Source organism: Berghia stephanieae, chromosome 8 (assembly GCF_034508935.2).
Source record: "Berghia stephanieae isolate SIO BIC M18660-M18661 chromosome 8, UCSD_Bste_1.3, whole genome shotgun sequence".
Taxonomy (NCBI): domain Eukaryota; kingdom Metazoa; phylum Mollusca; class Gastropoda; order Nudibranchia; family Aeolidiidae; genus Berghia; species Berghia stephanieae.
Genome location: NC_088367.1, coordinates 41,794,246 through 41,809,252, shown reverse-complemented (window position 1 = coordinate 41,809,252; position 15,007 = coordinate 41,794,246). Strand labels below are relative to the sequence as shown.

The 15,007-nt window shown below is 33.7% G+C and overlaps 1 protein-coding gene across 1 annotated transcript in view; it reads right to left on the bottom strand.

The window, feature by feature from the left end:
* Positions 1–9,601: 9,601 nt before the first annotated feature.
* LOC144978700 (solute carrier family 23 member 1-like) overlaps positions 9,602–15,007 on the bottom strand; it is a 151,373-nt gene continuing 145,967 nt past the window's right edge. Inside the window, exons 13-15 of the mRNA XM_078925116.1 lie at positions 14,983–15,007; positions 13,539–13,662; positions 9,602–10,915 (exon numbers count right to left, since the gene is read on the bottom strand). The exon at positions 14,983–15,007 is cut by the window's right edge and continues 71 nt beyond it. Coding sequence (XP_078781242.1) covers positions 10,396–10,915; positions 13,539–13,662; positions 14,983–15,007 — 669 coding nt within the window. The 3' untranslated portion in view covers positions 9,602–10,395. The remainder of the gene's footprint in view (positions 10,916–13,538; positions 13,663–14,982) is intronic.

Sequence of the window (15,007 nt, the reverse complement as noted above, 5' to 3'; positions counted from 1 at the left end):
GTTGGGTGGAATCAGAAAACATCTACAACTGCACCCACGATCAATCTCAGCCCCTTTGTTTTTATTGTTTTTAAGGGTTTTACGGCGCTTCCAACACATTAAGGTCATATCAGCGCCAGTAAAAAGGAAGAAAATGGGATAGTAAACAGTTATAGAATTACAATTAAAGCACCCAAGAAAAAGTAAGACATAGGGGAACTAGAAACAAATAGGGATCAGATGTAGATTCCAAGAGCATACACCAATGTACTTAGTTTGAGATCACCTATAAGTCTCATCCGGACACAAGCACAAAATCCAACAAAGAGGAATTCACTCAAATGATTAAATTATAAATTCAAAATAACAAATATAATAATACATAACAGAGAGATGATTTACAAGGAAAAAAAATATCATCTCCCAAAACTAACTATACATTCGACTGTTTCCATCCCGGCAAGGGCATCCGGCCAGGACCAGGACAAAACCAAGTAATCTCATTCCAAGACAAAGACAGAAAGCATGTTGGAAAACAGACATAGGGGGAAAGAAGACACAGTATGTACCTCCCTGCCCACTATGGGAGGTCAGGAACCCCACCCAGTCAGCCCCTTTGGTTGTGAGAAGAGTACCAAATGTTAATTGAGCAAATGGGATTGTTGTGCGGCAATGTGGTCTTGTGGTATGACACTTTCTTTTGGATTGGAAGGTCCTGTGTTCGAGCCACGCTCGGATCATAGTTGAGTTATTGGAAAAGGCTCTTTACTCACATTCTCTCACCGTACACGGGTGTAAAATGAGTACCTGGCCGTTAACACCATTGTCTCAGTTCGAAAAAATGTATAATATCGCCTAACAGACGTCATGTCTCGTCTTAAATGTTTAATGTTGCTGTTGGTCAGGGACCCCTTGTAAAGCACTTTGAGAATGTTTAGTGGATATTGCGGTGTATAAAAGCTCAATTTTTAAACATATCTTATATGAGATTATTAATAAAGTTCTAATGACACTGTCAGAGGATCACAGTTTAAAGGAAAGCACTTGATGATTGATGAGAATAAAATTATTTAAGTTACTTCTTTTACTATTAGACCTCTTTTTTTTATAGATCATTATTATTTTGTTTTGTTTTTTTTGATTAAAAAGAGGTTAATTTTAAACAATGACACTGTATTCTGAACGAATGTAGGCTTGGACATTAAGAAAAAAAAGTGAGAAAGTAAATATATCAACTTTGTAAAATTGCGTGATAGCCCTGTTGTTCTTAAGGGGCGGTTTGGGTCTTTTCTAAAAAAAAATTAATTACCCATATTGAGTGGTTTTAGTCATTCTGTACCGTCATTTAGGTTGAAAAACAACATTTTTGGTGAAAAATATACATTATCTGTGTTGATACCTGTTTTGCGACCTAATTTGAGGGTTTGGCATAAAAAAAAATATAACAATCTTGTGGCAAACATTCCACAAGAACTAATGAAGGAATAACCTCCATATTCTTCCCTCTTATCAACATTGTAGCATAGTGGGTCACCATAAAGAGATTTTACAACTTTAGCTTATGGAATTTTTATTAGAACATTACAAAGTTGAGAATCAAAATGTTATGAGAAAATTGATAATAAAAATTTATGATTTGGATTTTTATTAAAAATACACATACCTTATTTTTTTAAAAATCTCTCTATGGTGACATAATACATTATCTCTGTGATAACTGGACATTTTCAGACAATTTCATAGAATAGATTCTGAAAACGTTTGACACAGTATCCCATACCCTTAGAAAAATGACATATTGAGAAAATAGCAAAATAGCTTTCTGTTTTTCACACTTTTCTACTGTGTTTGTCGTGCCTTTATAGTCTATTTTATTAAGTTGGACTTCAATAATATTATTTCTAAGATAATAAAATATCGTTTTCCACGGAAATCTCAAAATAAAATTTTAACAGGATTTTCCTAATAATTAGATCCAAACCGGTCTAAATAGTACAGGGCATAGAAGAGACGACAATGGTGGACTAATTTACCCCTCCCCAACTCCTACGCCACAAGAGGAGAATATTTGCCCTTCCCTCCAACACCATGTATCTAGTTTTTCACTCAAATAGTAACAGTAATCAAAATCTAGCAGTAACAAATAATTATAAGAAATGCAAACAAAATCAAGACGTTTTTGACAATTTAAAAATCATTCAACATTAAATATGCATGTAAAAATTGAAAAAAAAATTAAACAAACCAACTGTTTCCTTAACATCAAAGCAACATATTGGTGCCCATAAAAAATGTTGCAAAAAAACAAAAAACAATCCCATTGATTGCATCAAACGCTGGCGATAAAATGTGATTTTCATCTGTTAACAATAAAAAGTCATTTCCAAACATTGGTGATAAAGCGTGATTTATGAATTAAAATCTATTTTATTTTTTGTTTTTAAGGGTTTTACAGCACTTGCAACACATTAAGTTCATATCAGCGCCAGTAAAAAGGAAGAAAATGGGATAATAAAAAGTTATAGAATTACAATTAATGCACCCAAGAGAAGGTAAGACAAAGGGGAATTGGTTCAAAAAGGAAACAGATGTAGTTTCCAAGAGCACACTATCAAAGTACTTAGTTTGAGATCACTTAAAAGCCTAATCCTGACACAAGCACAGGTCCTACTAAGAGGAATACACTTAAATGTTTACAAATCATATATAATATATAAACAAAACATAATATAGTGCATAACAGAGAGATGATTTATAAGGAAAAAAAATATCTCCCAAAACTATACATATGACTGTTTCCCTCCCAGCCAGGGCCAGGACAAAACCAGGTAATCTTATTCCAAGACAAAGACAGAAAGCAAGTTGGAAAACAGATATAGGGGGATAGAAGACACAGTAAGAACCTCCCTGCCCACTATGGGAGGTCAGGAACCCCACCCCAAAAATCTATTTTGTAAAACATTAAATTTCTCAAAATGAAATTATATTTCAAAAATCAAAAAGAAAAAAAACTCCCAAAAACCCCCCAGATCAAATTAATAATTAATTAATTTCAAGGTGAGACGAATCAAACGCTTGAAAAATGTGAATGGTTAAATTTAAGAACTAAGCTATAATCTTTTAGTTACAAACAAAATCGATAATTAGAATAGTATTCATTACAAAACACCGAACTCAACTGGATTGTAGTAAGACTAGTATGGACGTAATCACAAAGTAAGGCAATGTGGTATAGAACTGGTTTAGATCTTCCTACTTTAATCAAATTGCTTATAAATTTCTCTGGTATTAACGGGCGCGTGCGCGCGCGCAAGAGAGAGAGAGAGAGAGAGAGAGAGAGAGAGAGAGAGAGAGAGAGAGAGAGAGAGAGAGAGAGAGAGAGAGAGAGAGAGAGAGAGAGAGAGAGAGAGAGAGAGAGAGAGAGAGAGAGAGAGAGAGAGAGAGAAGAAAGAGAGAGAGAGAAGAGAGAGAAAAGAGAGAGAGAGAGAGAGAGAGAGAGAGAGAGAGAGAGAGAGAGAGAGAGAGAGAGAGAGAGAGAGAGAGAGACACGCACACACACTCACGGTACCTTTGATAATTAAACTTGAATTGTTATAGATTTTTATAGAATTATGATCCAATAGCGGGTACATGCACTACATGTAAGGGTTTCTTCCCTTATCGTCAATAAATTGTTACTTTTATCTTGTTTCTTTGCTGTTTTTCACCCTGCTACTGACTCAATTAATCCAACACCCGTTCTTGGTCCCGTCAAAAAGAAAGACTATTTTGTAAGTGCACTCTCTTGTGAATAGGTCCAACAAAAAATCAAACATGCATATTGGTTTACAATGATTTTGATTTGCTCTGTTAAGAGTTGCCTTTTTTTCTTTGTTGTAGGAAAGAACAAAAAAAATATTTCAAGTTACAGAACAAAAGTCATTGCATAATAAGAATTATACTTATATATTACAGTGAATGACATAATCAGTAGGATGGTGAAAAGGATTGAACTGAGATATTGCCAAGTTTAGTTAGAATGTCAATTTTTATTAAAAATGAGTTCTTGTCATAAATGATTAAATAAACCCTTTTTTGTACATCTTCGGAAAATATCAAAGCTTAATTTCACTTCTAAATATTTTTTACAGCTAGCCAAGTTGAAAAAGTATGAAATTTGAGAAAAGTTGCTGGATACCTTTCTCATACATCTGACCATAACTTCATGAAAAATCACCCGATTTACTTCAAATAAAGATTAAAATGCTCTGGGGAAAATTCAGAAAATGCAAAAAAAATAAATAAAAAATGCAAATCCAAACTTTTCACCTTCCGGCTGATTATGTCATGCACTGACACTGACACTGACACATATATGTGTAAAACGACAAATACAAGTTCTTAAAGACACACGATTTCTCATTGTTATTGCTCCATTATATTATTTTCACAATTGTTGTTATTACAAGAAAACAGTTCAGGCTTTTTCATTTAGAGATTGAACCCAAGACTTCCCAATTGTTGGACACACGTTATAACATTGCACCATTGGTATTTTAAAGGAGGATAACTTTTTTTTAAATTTTAGAATTGATGAAAATTGTTCAATTTGTCTTAACTCTCTCAATCCTAGAGTTTTTTGCTACTTTTCAAAATTTGAAAAAATGTATTAAAATAGAGCATGTGCATAGATAGTTTTATTGTTTTTAAAGTTTTTAAGGGTTTTACGGCGCTTGCAACACATTTAGGTTATATCAGCGTCAGTAAAAAGGAAGAAAATGGGATAGTAAAAAGTTCTAGAATTACAATTAAAGCACCCAAGAGAAAGTAAGACAAAAGGAGAACTGGGAACAAATAGGGATCAGATGTAGATTCCAAGAGCATACCACCAATGTACTTAGTTTGAGATCACCTATAAGTTTCATCCGGACAAGAGCACTAGATCCAACAAAGAGGAATACACTCAAATGCTTACATTATACATTCAAAATAAAAAATATAATAATACATAACAGAGATGATTTCCAAGGAAAAGAATATCATCTCCCAAAACATAAACTATGCATTTGATTGTTTCCCTCCCAGCCAGGAATCTGGCCAAGGCCAGGACAAAACCAAGTAATCTCACGAGACAAAGACAGAAAGCATATTGGAAAACAGATACAGAGGGATAGAAGATACAGTAAGTGCCTCCCTGCCCACTATGGGAGGTAGGAACCCCACCCAGAGATAGTTTTATTCAACTACCATTAACATGTAAAAACTATAAAACATTAGCTTTGATACTACGCCTATAATTTGTCTCATAAAAATGTAATAAATAGGCATGGGGTAAAAGTAACCTGAGTAAACTACGGATATAGTCGGTGTTAGGGTTGAGTGAGTTAACTCCAAGCAGTTTGATGAGAATCAGCCGTTGACTAAAAACAAAATCCTTCTTGCCAGTCCAACTCTCCCATGTTCACATGAATAGGTATTCAACAAATTTGTATGATTTTCATTCATGTTTTACAAGATAAAGATTAAAAAATCGTTCTCCGCCACTTTTCTATTTGTTTTAAAGTGTAGAGTATGGTAGTCTTATACCAAAATTCAGATTTTGAACATTTACAGATATCTTAAAAGTGCTGTAAAATGGAAAAACATGAACCTGTTGATTATTTAGTCAAATTGTATGACATGAGACCAAGTGCTTTAATCCAGTATTCTGTAAAGATGAAGTAGAAATAAATTCAAAGTAAAAAAAAAAAGAGTTTAAATTACAAAAAACTGGCTTTTTTTTAAACGGATTTTAAAAATGACACTAGTTCTTCTCAACAAGGCTAATATAAATCAAAAACCATAAAATAAACCTAAATTTCATATTTTTGACTTAAGATTTACTGTTTAGAATTTAGTTCATGCCTGACATAAAACTGGGTTGAGGCTGTGAATCTGATCCCCGACTGCTGGAATGTTCTTGGCATTTTCAGAAATTAATGTCTGCTGATAAATACTGGAAGAAGTATAAGATATGTGATGATACGTAAAACATTCTTGTCAAATAAACAAAAAAAAAAACCAGCAAAAAAATAAAAAACAAGAAGAAAAAAAAAAAACCCATATAAAAACACACAAACAAATAAAATGCAAGATACAAATGTTGTTCCTTAAAGAACTTGGACCAGTAATAGAAAATTCAAGTGCTGAATAATAATTGTATGTTGATATCATCTACTCAGGAGTCAAAGAAGCAGAAATCACGTGTTGGACGACATGTATATCAGACTATAAAATGTTGTAGCTTACCGGACCCAGATGAGTAAGGCAAAACAATATCAAAAAAACTTAGTGCAAATATATGACCCATCAACCCAAAACGGTATTATCTTGAAAGTAAAAAAAAGTAAGCTTAAAATTAAAATGCCCAGAAATCTGAAATTTTAGTGTTTTTATTCTTTGAAAAATGATGCAAATCTTTCTCAATAAAACAAAAAGTTAACTGAAGTTTCAAGTTTTTGACCAGGGGCGTGGCTATATAAGTTGATTTGGTGCCTGGCACCGCATCCATCTTTTAAAAATGGATTACAGCATATAAAAAAAAAATAATACTGAGAAATGGTCTGTACCGCCTCTTACTTATTTAATTTGGGTAAGTCTTTTTTTTTAATCTTTCTTTTGTATATACAAATATAGCATGTTTTTTAAAAGTAATTTTCTTCTGATTCTAGCACCACCTTATACTGTAAGCATGCCACGCCATTGTTTTTGACAATACATTCAATTTTTAGCATCTAAATAAATCTGACATAATTCCCTTGCGAGGTGAAAGGTCACTTATTTCAAACTGGTTGGGCAACATGTGAGCAATGGTCAAGACTTTCATGTGCAACAATAATTTTAAAAGAATAAATTTAAAAAATCATCTGAACAAAAAAAAAAAAAAAGGAGGTGGAGAATTGGCCAGGTTTTTGTGATTTCAAAACGTCTATCAACATACTTTCAAGGACACTGATTCGGGAGTTTTTATCTTATAAGATAGTAACTACACATTTTGTCAGATATCATACATTAATTAATAACAAAAATAATAATAATAATAATAATAATAATAATAATAATAATAATAATAATAATAATAATAATAAATAAATCTTCATTGTCCTAAAAAAATGGTAATTTGTAATTTAAATGTACAGTATGAAATGAAATGTGTCTTTCAATTTGTTACGGTGTTAATATTGCCATGGAAAATTGTCATTTTAGTCATTTTCTGGTAAAATAAGAGCCCAATAAATACAAAAGATATTTTTATTTGCTCCCTTACTCATTTTTCATATATGCAGTTAAAATCTTTTCAAATAAAACTACAGAACTACTAAAATTCAATAAATTTGAAAGTATATGGAGGGCATCCAACTCTAACCAAGTGAGTACAAGAGAGGTAATTTTGAGATTAAAAAAAAAAACCCAAAAAACCCCGCGGACTTCTATTAACGGCAAAAAACAGGATTGTGGCTAATTTCTGTTGGTCACAAGGGTATGGGGGGGGGGGGGGGGCTTAATAAAAGATACTTTTTTTCCGCACATGACAATTGGATGGTTAGAGCCAGACCTCTTCCATATAACTATCAGGGGAGCTTTGAAATCAAGTATGAAAATGGCTGACTGTAGATTTAATGCTGTCATCATTATTAGGTGCCACTATAGATGTAATTTTTGTGGCAGAAAAAAAAACCCTATATATTTTGCGTCACACGTTGAGAAAAGGACTATTTTTAAACTGGGTCATTCAACCATTAAAACCTCGGTCATAAAAAAACATACAGAGCTAAATTTGGTATCGTATTAAAGAGGAAGGTTTCAGCTTTATTCCTATATGACTTCAACCATATAAAATGGGCATTAAAGGTAGAAAAATGCCGTTTTAAAACTTTATAGCAGTGGAAAAACCAGACAAATTATTCATATAAAATTTGAACCGAGTCTGTCTAAATGACAAACATCTTATCTCTATTTGAATTGTACCAATTTGTTTTAATGAGGGTTGTTCGATGGTAGAGGTATCACATTTTTAAAAAGCCCACCAATTCCTTGTTTTCAGCTTTGAGTGTGATCAGATTTTTTTACAACTGAATGTAGTTTGTAACAGCACACAAATTACAATGAGAATGAGATCTCAAATTATTGACAAAAAGAAAAGAGTTCACGAAAACCACATGAATATTTTATTAAAGCTAAAGTACCATCATAATTTATGTTTTAGATGAAAACGAAATAAATACGATATATATTGTTATTTCAATTGATAACTCAGGTTGGTAAGTGGGTATGTTTTAATGATTGAACAGCCTAAATAAACCCCTAATTTTTTCAGTTTTTATTAACCTGTAATTTTTTTTTGAGGACTTTCTAGCCCTGTTTTTCATTAAACGACATGTTATTTTTATCAATTTATCCATGTAATTTTTTTCTTATCTGGTTTGTCTCTCAATGTCTATTTATTGCTAAACAAAAAACAAGGGACGAATTTATACACACACTCTACACTCATGGCGGCCATGTTGTTGCTATGACAAAATGATTGTTTGGCCTCATTATAACTTAGTAGGTTTCTACGGTCGAGGGTGTGATGTCGTTTTTAAAACAATTGCATAGGAATACCAGCTACCTGTAGTTTATAAATAGTCAAAAGACACATAATGATTCATCCCGGTGTGCGAGAAAATTGTTTTTTGTTCTTGTTTCTTTTCAGTTTTGGTTTTGGTGAGATTTGCAATACCTTAGTTTGTACAATACTCACCTCTAAAGCAAAGGGAGTTAATCAAAAAATAATTGGGTGGCTAGGTCTTAACTCTAGTACCGCATTGGGGTCAACCGGAAATAACGACCGGTTCCCAGCACTTGCCTAGCAAGTTTGAATGACGTAGCTAACATATAGCGTCACTCGGGTTTGATCGCGTCATTTCTTACGTCAAAAACTAGCTTCATACTCAACCCAAACAGCTTAAATAAACTGTTTGCTGATTGGCTGAAACTAATAATATCAACCAATCAAACTTCGGCTTTTATTTCATAAAGAACACAATGGAATTTTTACTGAATCAAGGTCGGGTCTGTTACAACTGATGCCCGTGTCACTTGGAAAAGGTGTGTTACACTTAAACGACTGCGGCGTAAGTGAGTTGGGAATGGTGTGTTACGTTTATACAGCGGTCGAGGATCGGGGGTTAAGGGTGTCTGTGGCGGAAAGTACTGTATTTCAGACTAGCATCCTATCTAAATGGTAGCAAACAGTCAATTCAGTAACACAGAAATCAGGATACAGTCACGCGTCATAGACCTTAAGGCATTAAAAGACTTTGGGGTAGTAGGGGGTTGAGGCCACAAAAGACACACTTGCTGGGCACAAGCACATGATCCCATATAAAAGGGAAGCACTCTACTGCTAACGTATATATCGGTATCCCTAATAACATACAAAGAGATGATTTACAGTGGAAAAATCATCCTCCTTAAAAGGAATAATACATTTTACTGCACCCTTTTGGTTAAGGATCCCAGAGAAGGCCAAGGCAAAACCAAGCAATATAATTCACAGCAAGTCCATGAAGCAAGTGAAAACAACAGACATTGTGGAAGTAAAAACATGACGTCTTGGGATTATATACGTTTCTAAACAGGTTGATTTATTAATCTTATGCTGCGGGTTCAAACATTGTGCTTATCATTCATGATTTCATGTTGAATTTTGAGAGGGAAATATTGACTTTACCAAAAAGTTAAGATGAGTTTTGAATTCACCAGTTCCGGTTTCCTATAATGTGTGATATTTTTCTTCTATCTGCATTATTTTGAGAGATATTTAATCTTGTATGTATATTGCTCGTAATTATAGCTATTTATCTGCCAACATGCATCATTGCGTGTTTCCTAATTTTCACTTCTTTATTTTGCAAAGACAATTTGAAGCAAATGTCAGAAAAAAATAGGACCTCTTCCCTGGAGTACTCTCTACCTGTTGACGTGAATTACACGTCATTTTGTATGATCATTGTGTTATTTAGTATATTGAATTTGCTATTTCGTCATAATGGCGGTCAAAACATTTACTTTCGCGAGTGTTTAGAGTGAATTTCAACAGACTAGAGATTTAGGAAAAAAAATTGTTTCTGGTTCAAATCTAGTCACTGTGCTTTAAAAACGTGTTTCACAAGAATGATAAATCTTTTTGGTATTTAGTTACATGACGTCAAAGTTGGAACATTTTTTTACATCAATTGAAAAGCAGAAAAATTCTAAGTTCTTGGAAAATGAATTTGCTCTCATTTTCTTATATATGAATGGATTTTCAAAATTTAAAAAGTGTTTTCCATCACTATCAGAATGTTGTATTAATATAGTAAGAAGTTCATAAATTCATAAATATTCATAAATTGTCTCTTGTGTTACCTATTATTATCTGTCCAAATCAACATCATGGCTGATTCCATTTACCACTGGTAAATGATTGTCATTCGTCTCTTTTTGACGGAAATTATTTATATTATTGTCATTCTCATTCACCGGATTCAACACATCAGTTGTGGCAAACCCATTTTCAATTTTGATATTCTGACCTGATACATCACCAATATTAGGAATGTCTGGTACATGATTGTTTTGTTTTGATGAATCATTTGTTGAAGGAGTATTGTTTTGTTTTGATGAATCATTTGTTGAAGGAGTATTGTTAACAATATGATTCACTCCACCACTGTGCTGTAAACCTGTTAATTCAAGATCATTTTCTGAATTGACAACCCTCCTTCTTGCTGATGCTTGTGAACGAGAGTTATTGTTTGAGATGTCATCGTATTTGTCTTCAATTTCCACTTCAACGCGGAGATCATTATATCCTGAGTTGGCAACATCGTCTTTTGAATTCATTATTGAGCTGTCTCTTTGACGATATGATTCTGGACAAATGGGAAGACATCTGAAATGAGAAAAGAAAAAAAATGATTCAAGATGAATCTTCTTCTTCGATGGAATTTAGAAAGATCAGAAGGATTAACAGAGTTTTGGCACCAATAACTTTCCTTGGCAGAATTAACCACAAACACATGGTGGCTGAAGGGAAAAAATAATTTATTTCTGCATCAATTCTAGATTTAATAATTCAATAATTCAGTTTTCTGCTGTGACCTCATGTACTTTTTGCTGGTGTCAGATCAAAATAATAAGATTTTGATTTAAATGACTTTGAACAAGAAATGATTTACAAAATGGAAATCTAAATGAAACCATTTCCGCTTCCATATGTTGTCATATGTGACCCATTAGCCCTATCTGGTATTACATCAGTTTGAAAGGGATTTTTATTTAAAAAATTGAATATGAAAGCAAATAAGAAATTTGATTTATAACAATTTTAAAAAAAAGAAGCTTTTCATGAGTGGCACATTTTGGCATTTCCAAAAGTCATCACTTTAGATTCAATTTTGTCATCTGGTTTAGCCTGATTGAATACAGGGGTGAGGTGTTGATCACATGGTAAATATATTGGCTGTAGGCCTATACCAGTGACAGATGATTCTATGAATGGCAATCTTTATATACTTGTGATCAAAAGAAAGTATACACACATTTAAAATCGTTGTTACTTTTTTTATCCGTTGGCGTAGGCTAATGATTTTCCACTGAGTTGTTTACCATTAGCCTTTCTGTGTACTGATAGTGGATGTTTTTGTTTTTGACCTGAAATTCGCTCACCACGTTGCGTACGTGCTAAAATGACCTTTTAGCCCTTACTGTGGACAGGAAGTGTGTAGATTAATTTTTTTGCCATCCGTATCTTCTTGAAACATTTTCAAGGCAGGAAAACACAGTGCAAAATACCATCCATTAATCTACACGATGTCACAACTTTGTTAAGAACAACATGCACGTGCCATTGGTCATCTTCAAGCTGGACAGTCTGTGACCAATGTCGCAAGAATGCTTAATATCACAAGGAGAACTGTATATTCGTTAGTGGATCGATTTGAAATGACACAAATGGTGAAAAGAATAACGAATAAACAGTTCTCCTTGTAATATTAAGCATTCTTACAACATTGGTCGGACTGTCCAGCTTGAAGATGACCAATGGCACGTGCATGTTGTGCATGGATAAAAAAGTAATGATGATTTTAAATGTGTATACTTTATTTTGATCGCAAGTATATAATTCAACTTTACATTTTGATTTTAGAATTCATAGTTCTCTGAACTGATTAAAAATGTTTAAAAAATTGGTTCTGAAATCCCCAAAAAGTGTTGCAAGCAAAACTCTAAAACTCTCAATATATATCAGGTGCCAAAAAAAAAAAAACAACAACAAAAAACAAATTAAATAAAACAGGAAAAGTTTTGAAGCCTGTCACTGCTGATGCAAGTCGGAAATTTCATCACAATCAGACCCATTAATTAAAATTTATGTAGTATACAAAGTTTTTCAAGAAAGTAGGTTGAAATATTTTTATACATTGCATATTACATTATCAAAGGTTTGGGACGTAATTCTCAAATTTTGATGTGCTCTCTTGATCCCCCATTTTTCTTTATGACTGCGTGAAGCCTTTTTTTTTTCTCTTTTTCTCTCTGGTCCAATTGTTCTTCTAGTGGGTGTCATGGCCGAATAGTTAAGTTGTCTGCCTTAGAAGGCTTGTCAGAATCGACGCTGTATGTGTGTATGTGTGTGTGTATGTGTGTGTGTGTGTGTGTATGTGTTCTAATATCTTGATAACTGGTTCAATCCCATGAATTTTGAGTGGACTCATTTTAACTCTGCTTTTGTGTAAAATGTACAACCCTTAAAAACCAAGTTGGACATAAGTTACCAAATGCTACAGTCCACAGAATTCAAATCAGGATTTCTTGGATGCCATTCATCTTTAGAAATAAATTGAATGTGATATCTGCTTCATATTGAACATTATGTAATGTTGTTAAGAGAAAAAACTTATTAAAGACTTTATCCCAATCAGTCATTTCTTTATGACCAAGATGGGGCAACTTCCCATACTAGTAACACTACACTGCTGAAATCAAGACGCAAGTTTGTAAACAGTGCTGACTTGTGTGAAAAAAATCCTGAAAAAAAACAACAAAAAAAAACAAAAAAAAAACTCACTCTCCCCCCCCCCCCCCCCCCCCCCCCGCAGCCCCTCAAAAATTAAATAAATTTAAAAAATAAATAAAAAGCGAAAAAATGTATTTAAAAAAAATAAATCTGCAAAAAACCATCCTCATGGTTAGCCTATATATGATGAGACGATTTCTCTCAATTTTTATGGCATTCAAAGGGAGCTTATCATTCGAACATAATTTTCGGAAGGTTTTTAAGGTTCTCCATCCAAATGGTCTCAAATCCAGCACCATTTGATGATGATGATGATGACGACGACAACGACGACGATGATGATGATGATGATGATGATGATGAAGATGATGATGATGAAGATGATGATGATGATGATGACTATGACAATAACAATCCAAAAGGGAGCTAAATCTTCAACTGCTATCCACTTTTTAAAAAAAAATCACATCATACAATCGTATATATATGAACTTACTTAAGACACTTGAATCTATCCAGAAGTGGTTTGACAAATGGAACGTCGTAGGCTGATAATCCTGTTTGAACAGGCTCGTCCATGTTTACACCCTCAAGGAAAATGCCTCTCTCTTGTAAGGTGCCTGGTATATGGAACATATAGAAGGAATGAAATTTGTTGAAATATCAATGAACAGTGACGTCAAATTTTTTGTACTGCAATTAGTTACTATCTTTTATCATAGAGTTAAGTCCGTTATTGGTGAAATTGTCTCTTCTCTTCTGATTAAAACGTTATGGACTTGCAAGATGTCCTTTGCCATTATTTCTTATTAAATTCTACAAAATTGGCATCACTCAGCTCTTTGTTGTTGTTTTTAGATCGCCATTTTAATGAAAAAAAAAAAAAAAATTCTATCAATCAGACTATAAACGTTTAAAGTTACATATAGTTTTGTGTGTTGGTACGTTATATCCGGCTGGCGGTTGTTATGAGTATTTTAGCTAAACAAAAAGCGTCAATAGTATTAGTCCTTCAAGGCCAAAGAGCCATTGGAGTCGGAGTTTATCCCAGCCTCTATAGCGTGAAATGGACAATAGCAATTGCTTGCTACCTTTTGGATAGGACACTAGTCTATTGCAAAAACTTTCCATGAGATCTAACAGATCCAGCAACCCGATCAATGCTGGATGGATGAGGGTAGGGGGGGGGGGTCAGAAAAAAATCTCAACTGCACCCGTGATCAATATCAATCTCAGTCCCTTTGCATGTGAAGAGAGTGCTCTACCAACTGAGCCATCAGGATGCCCAATGCATCAATAGCAAACATATAAAATTTTGGTCTTCAAGTGAAATAGGCACCCAGATATGCATGATTATAATTTCAAAATTAAGTATTGTCAAACGGGTAACTTTGCCTTCAAGGGAAACTTTTGCTTCTTTGGATGTTGATCAGTTTGGTCAACTATTAAGTTTTGAGGCACTTATTTTCCTTTGATAAATAAAATACTTGAAATGCTCAAACTGCAGAGGCAAAATCTTCCCTTGAGGCAAAGATACCCTATTTAACAATAGTGATGGTTTGTAACATATGCAATTTTCAGTAGGGGCACCCTTCCCCCGATAACTCAGTTGGTAGAGCACTTGCTTCATATGCAGAGAGATTGAGATTGACCTTGGATGCAGTCAAGAAAAAAAAGGTATTACCGAGTTACTGGGTGGGGCTACTTTTTGTCCAAGCAACCTGACCCCCCCCCCTCCACTCCAACCACAAAACTCATTCTTTTTTGTGATGTTATCGGGATGACTTTATTAGTTTAATCTTATTTCTATTTCTCGAAACATAGCATTTATCTGGATGAGCTTCCATTTTTCATTTGTAACAACTATATTTTCTAAGTCTGGCTCATCCCAAAATCAAACGACATGGATGTGGTAAGTCATAAATGAGTGATTGCCATACCTGGTACGGTGTTATCCAGCACAAA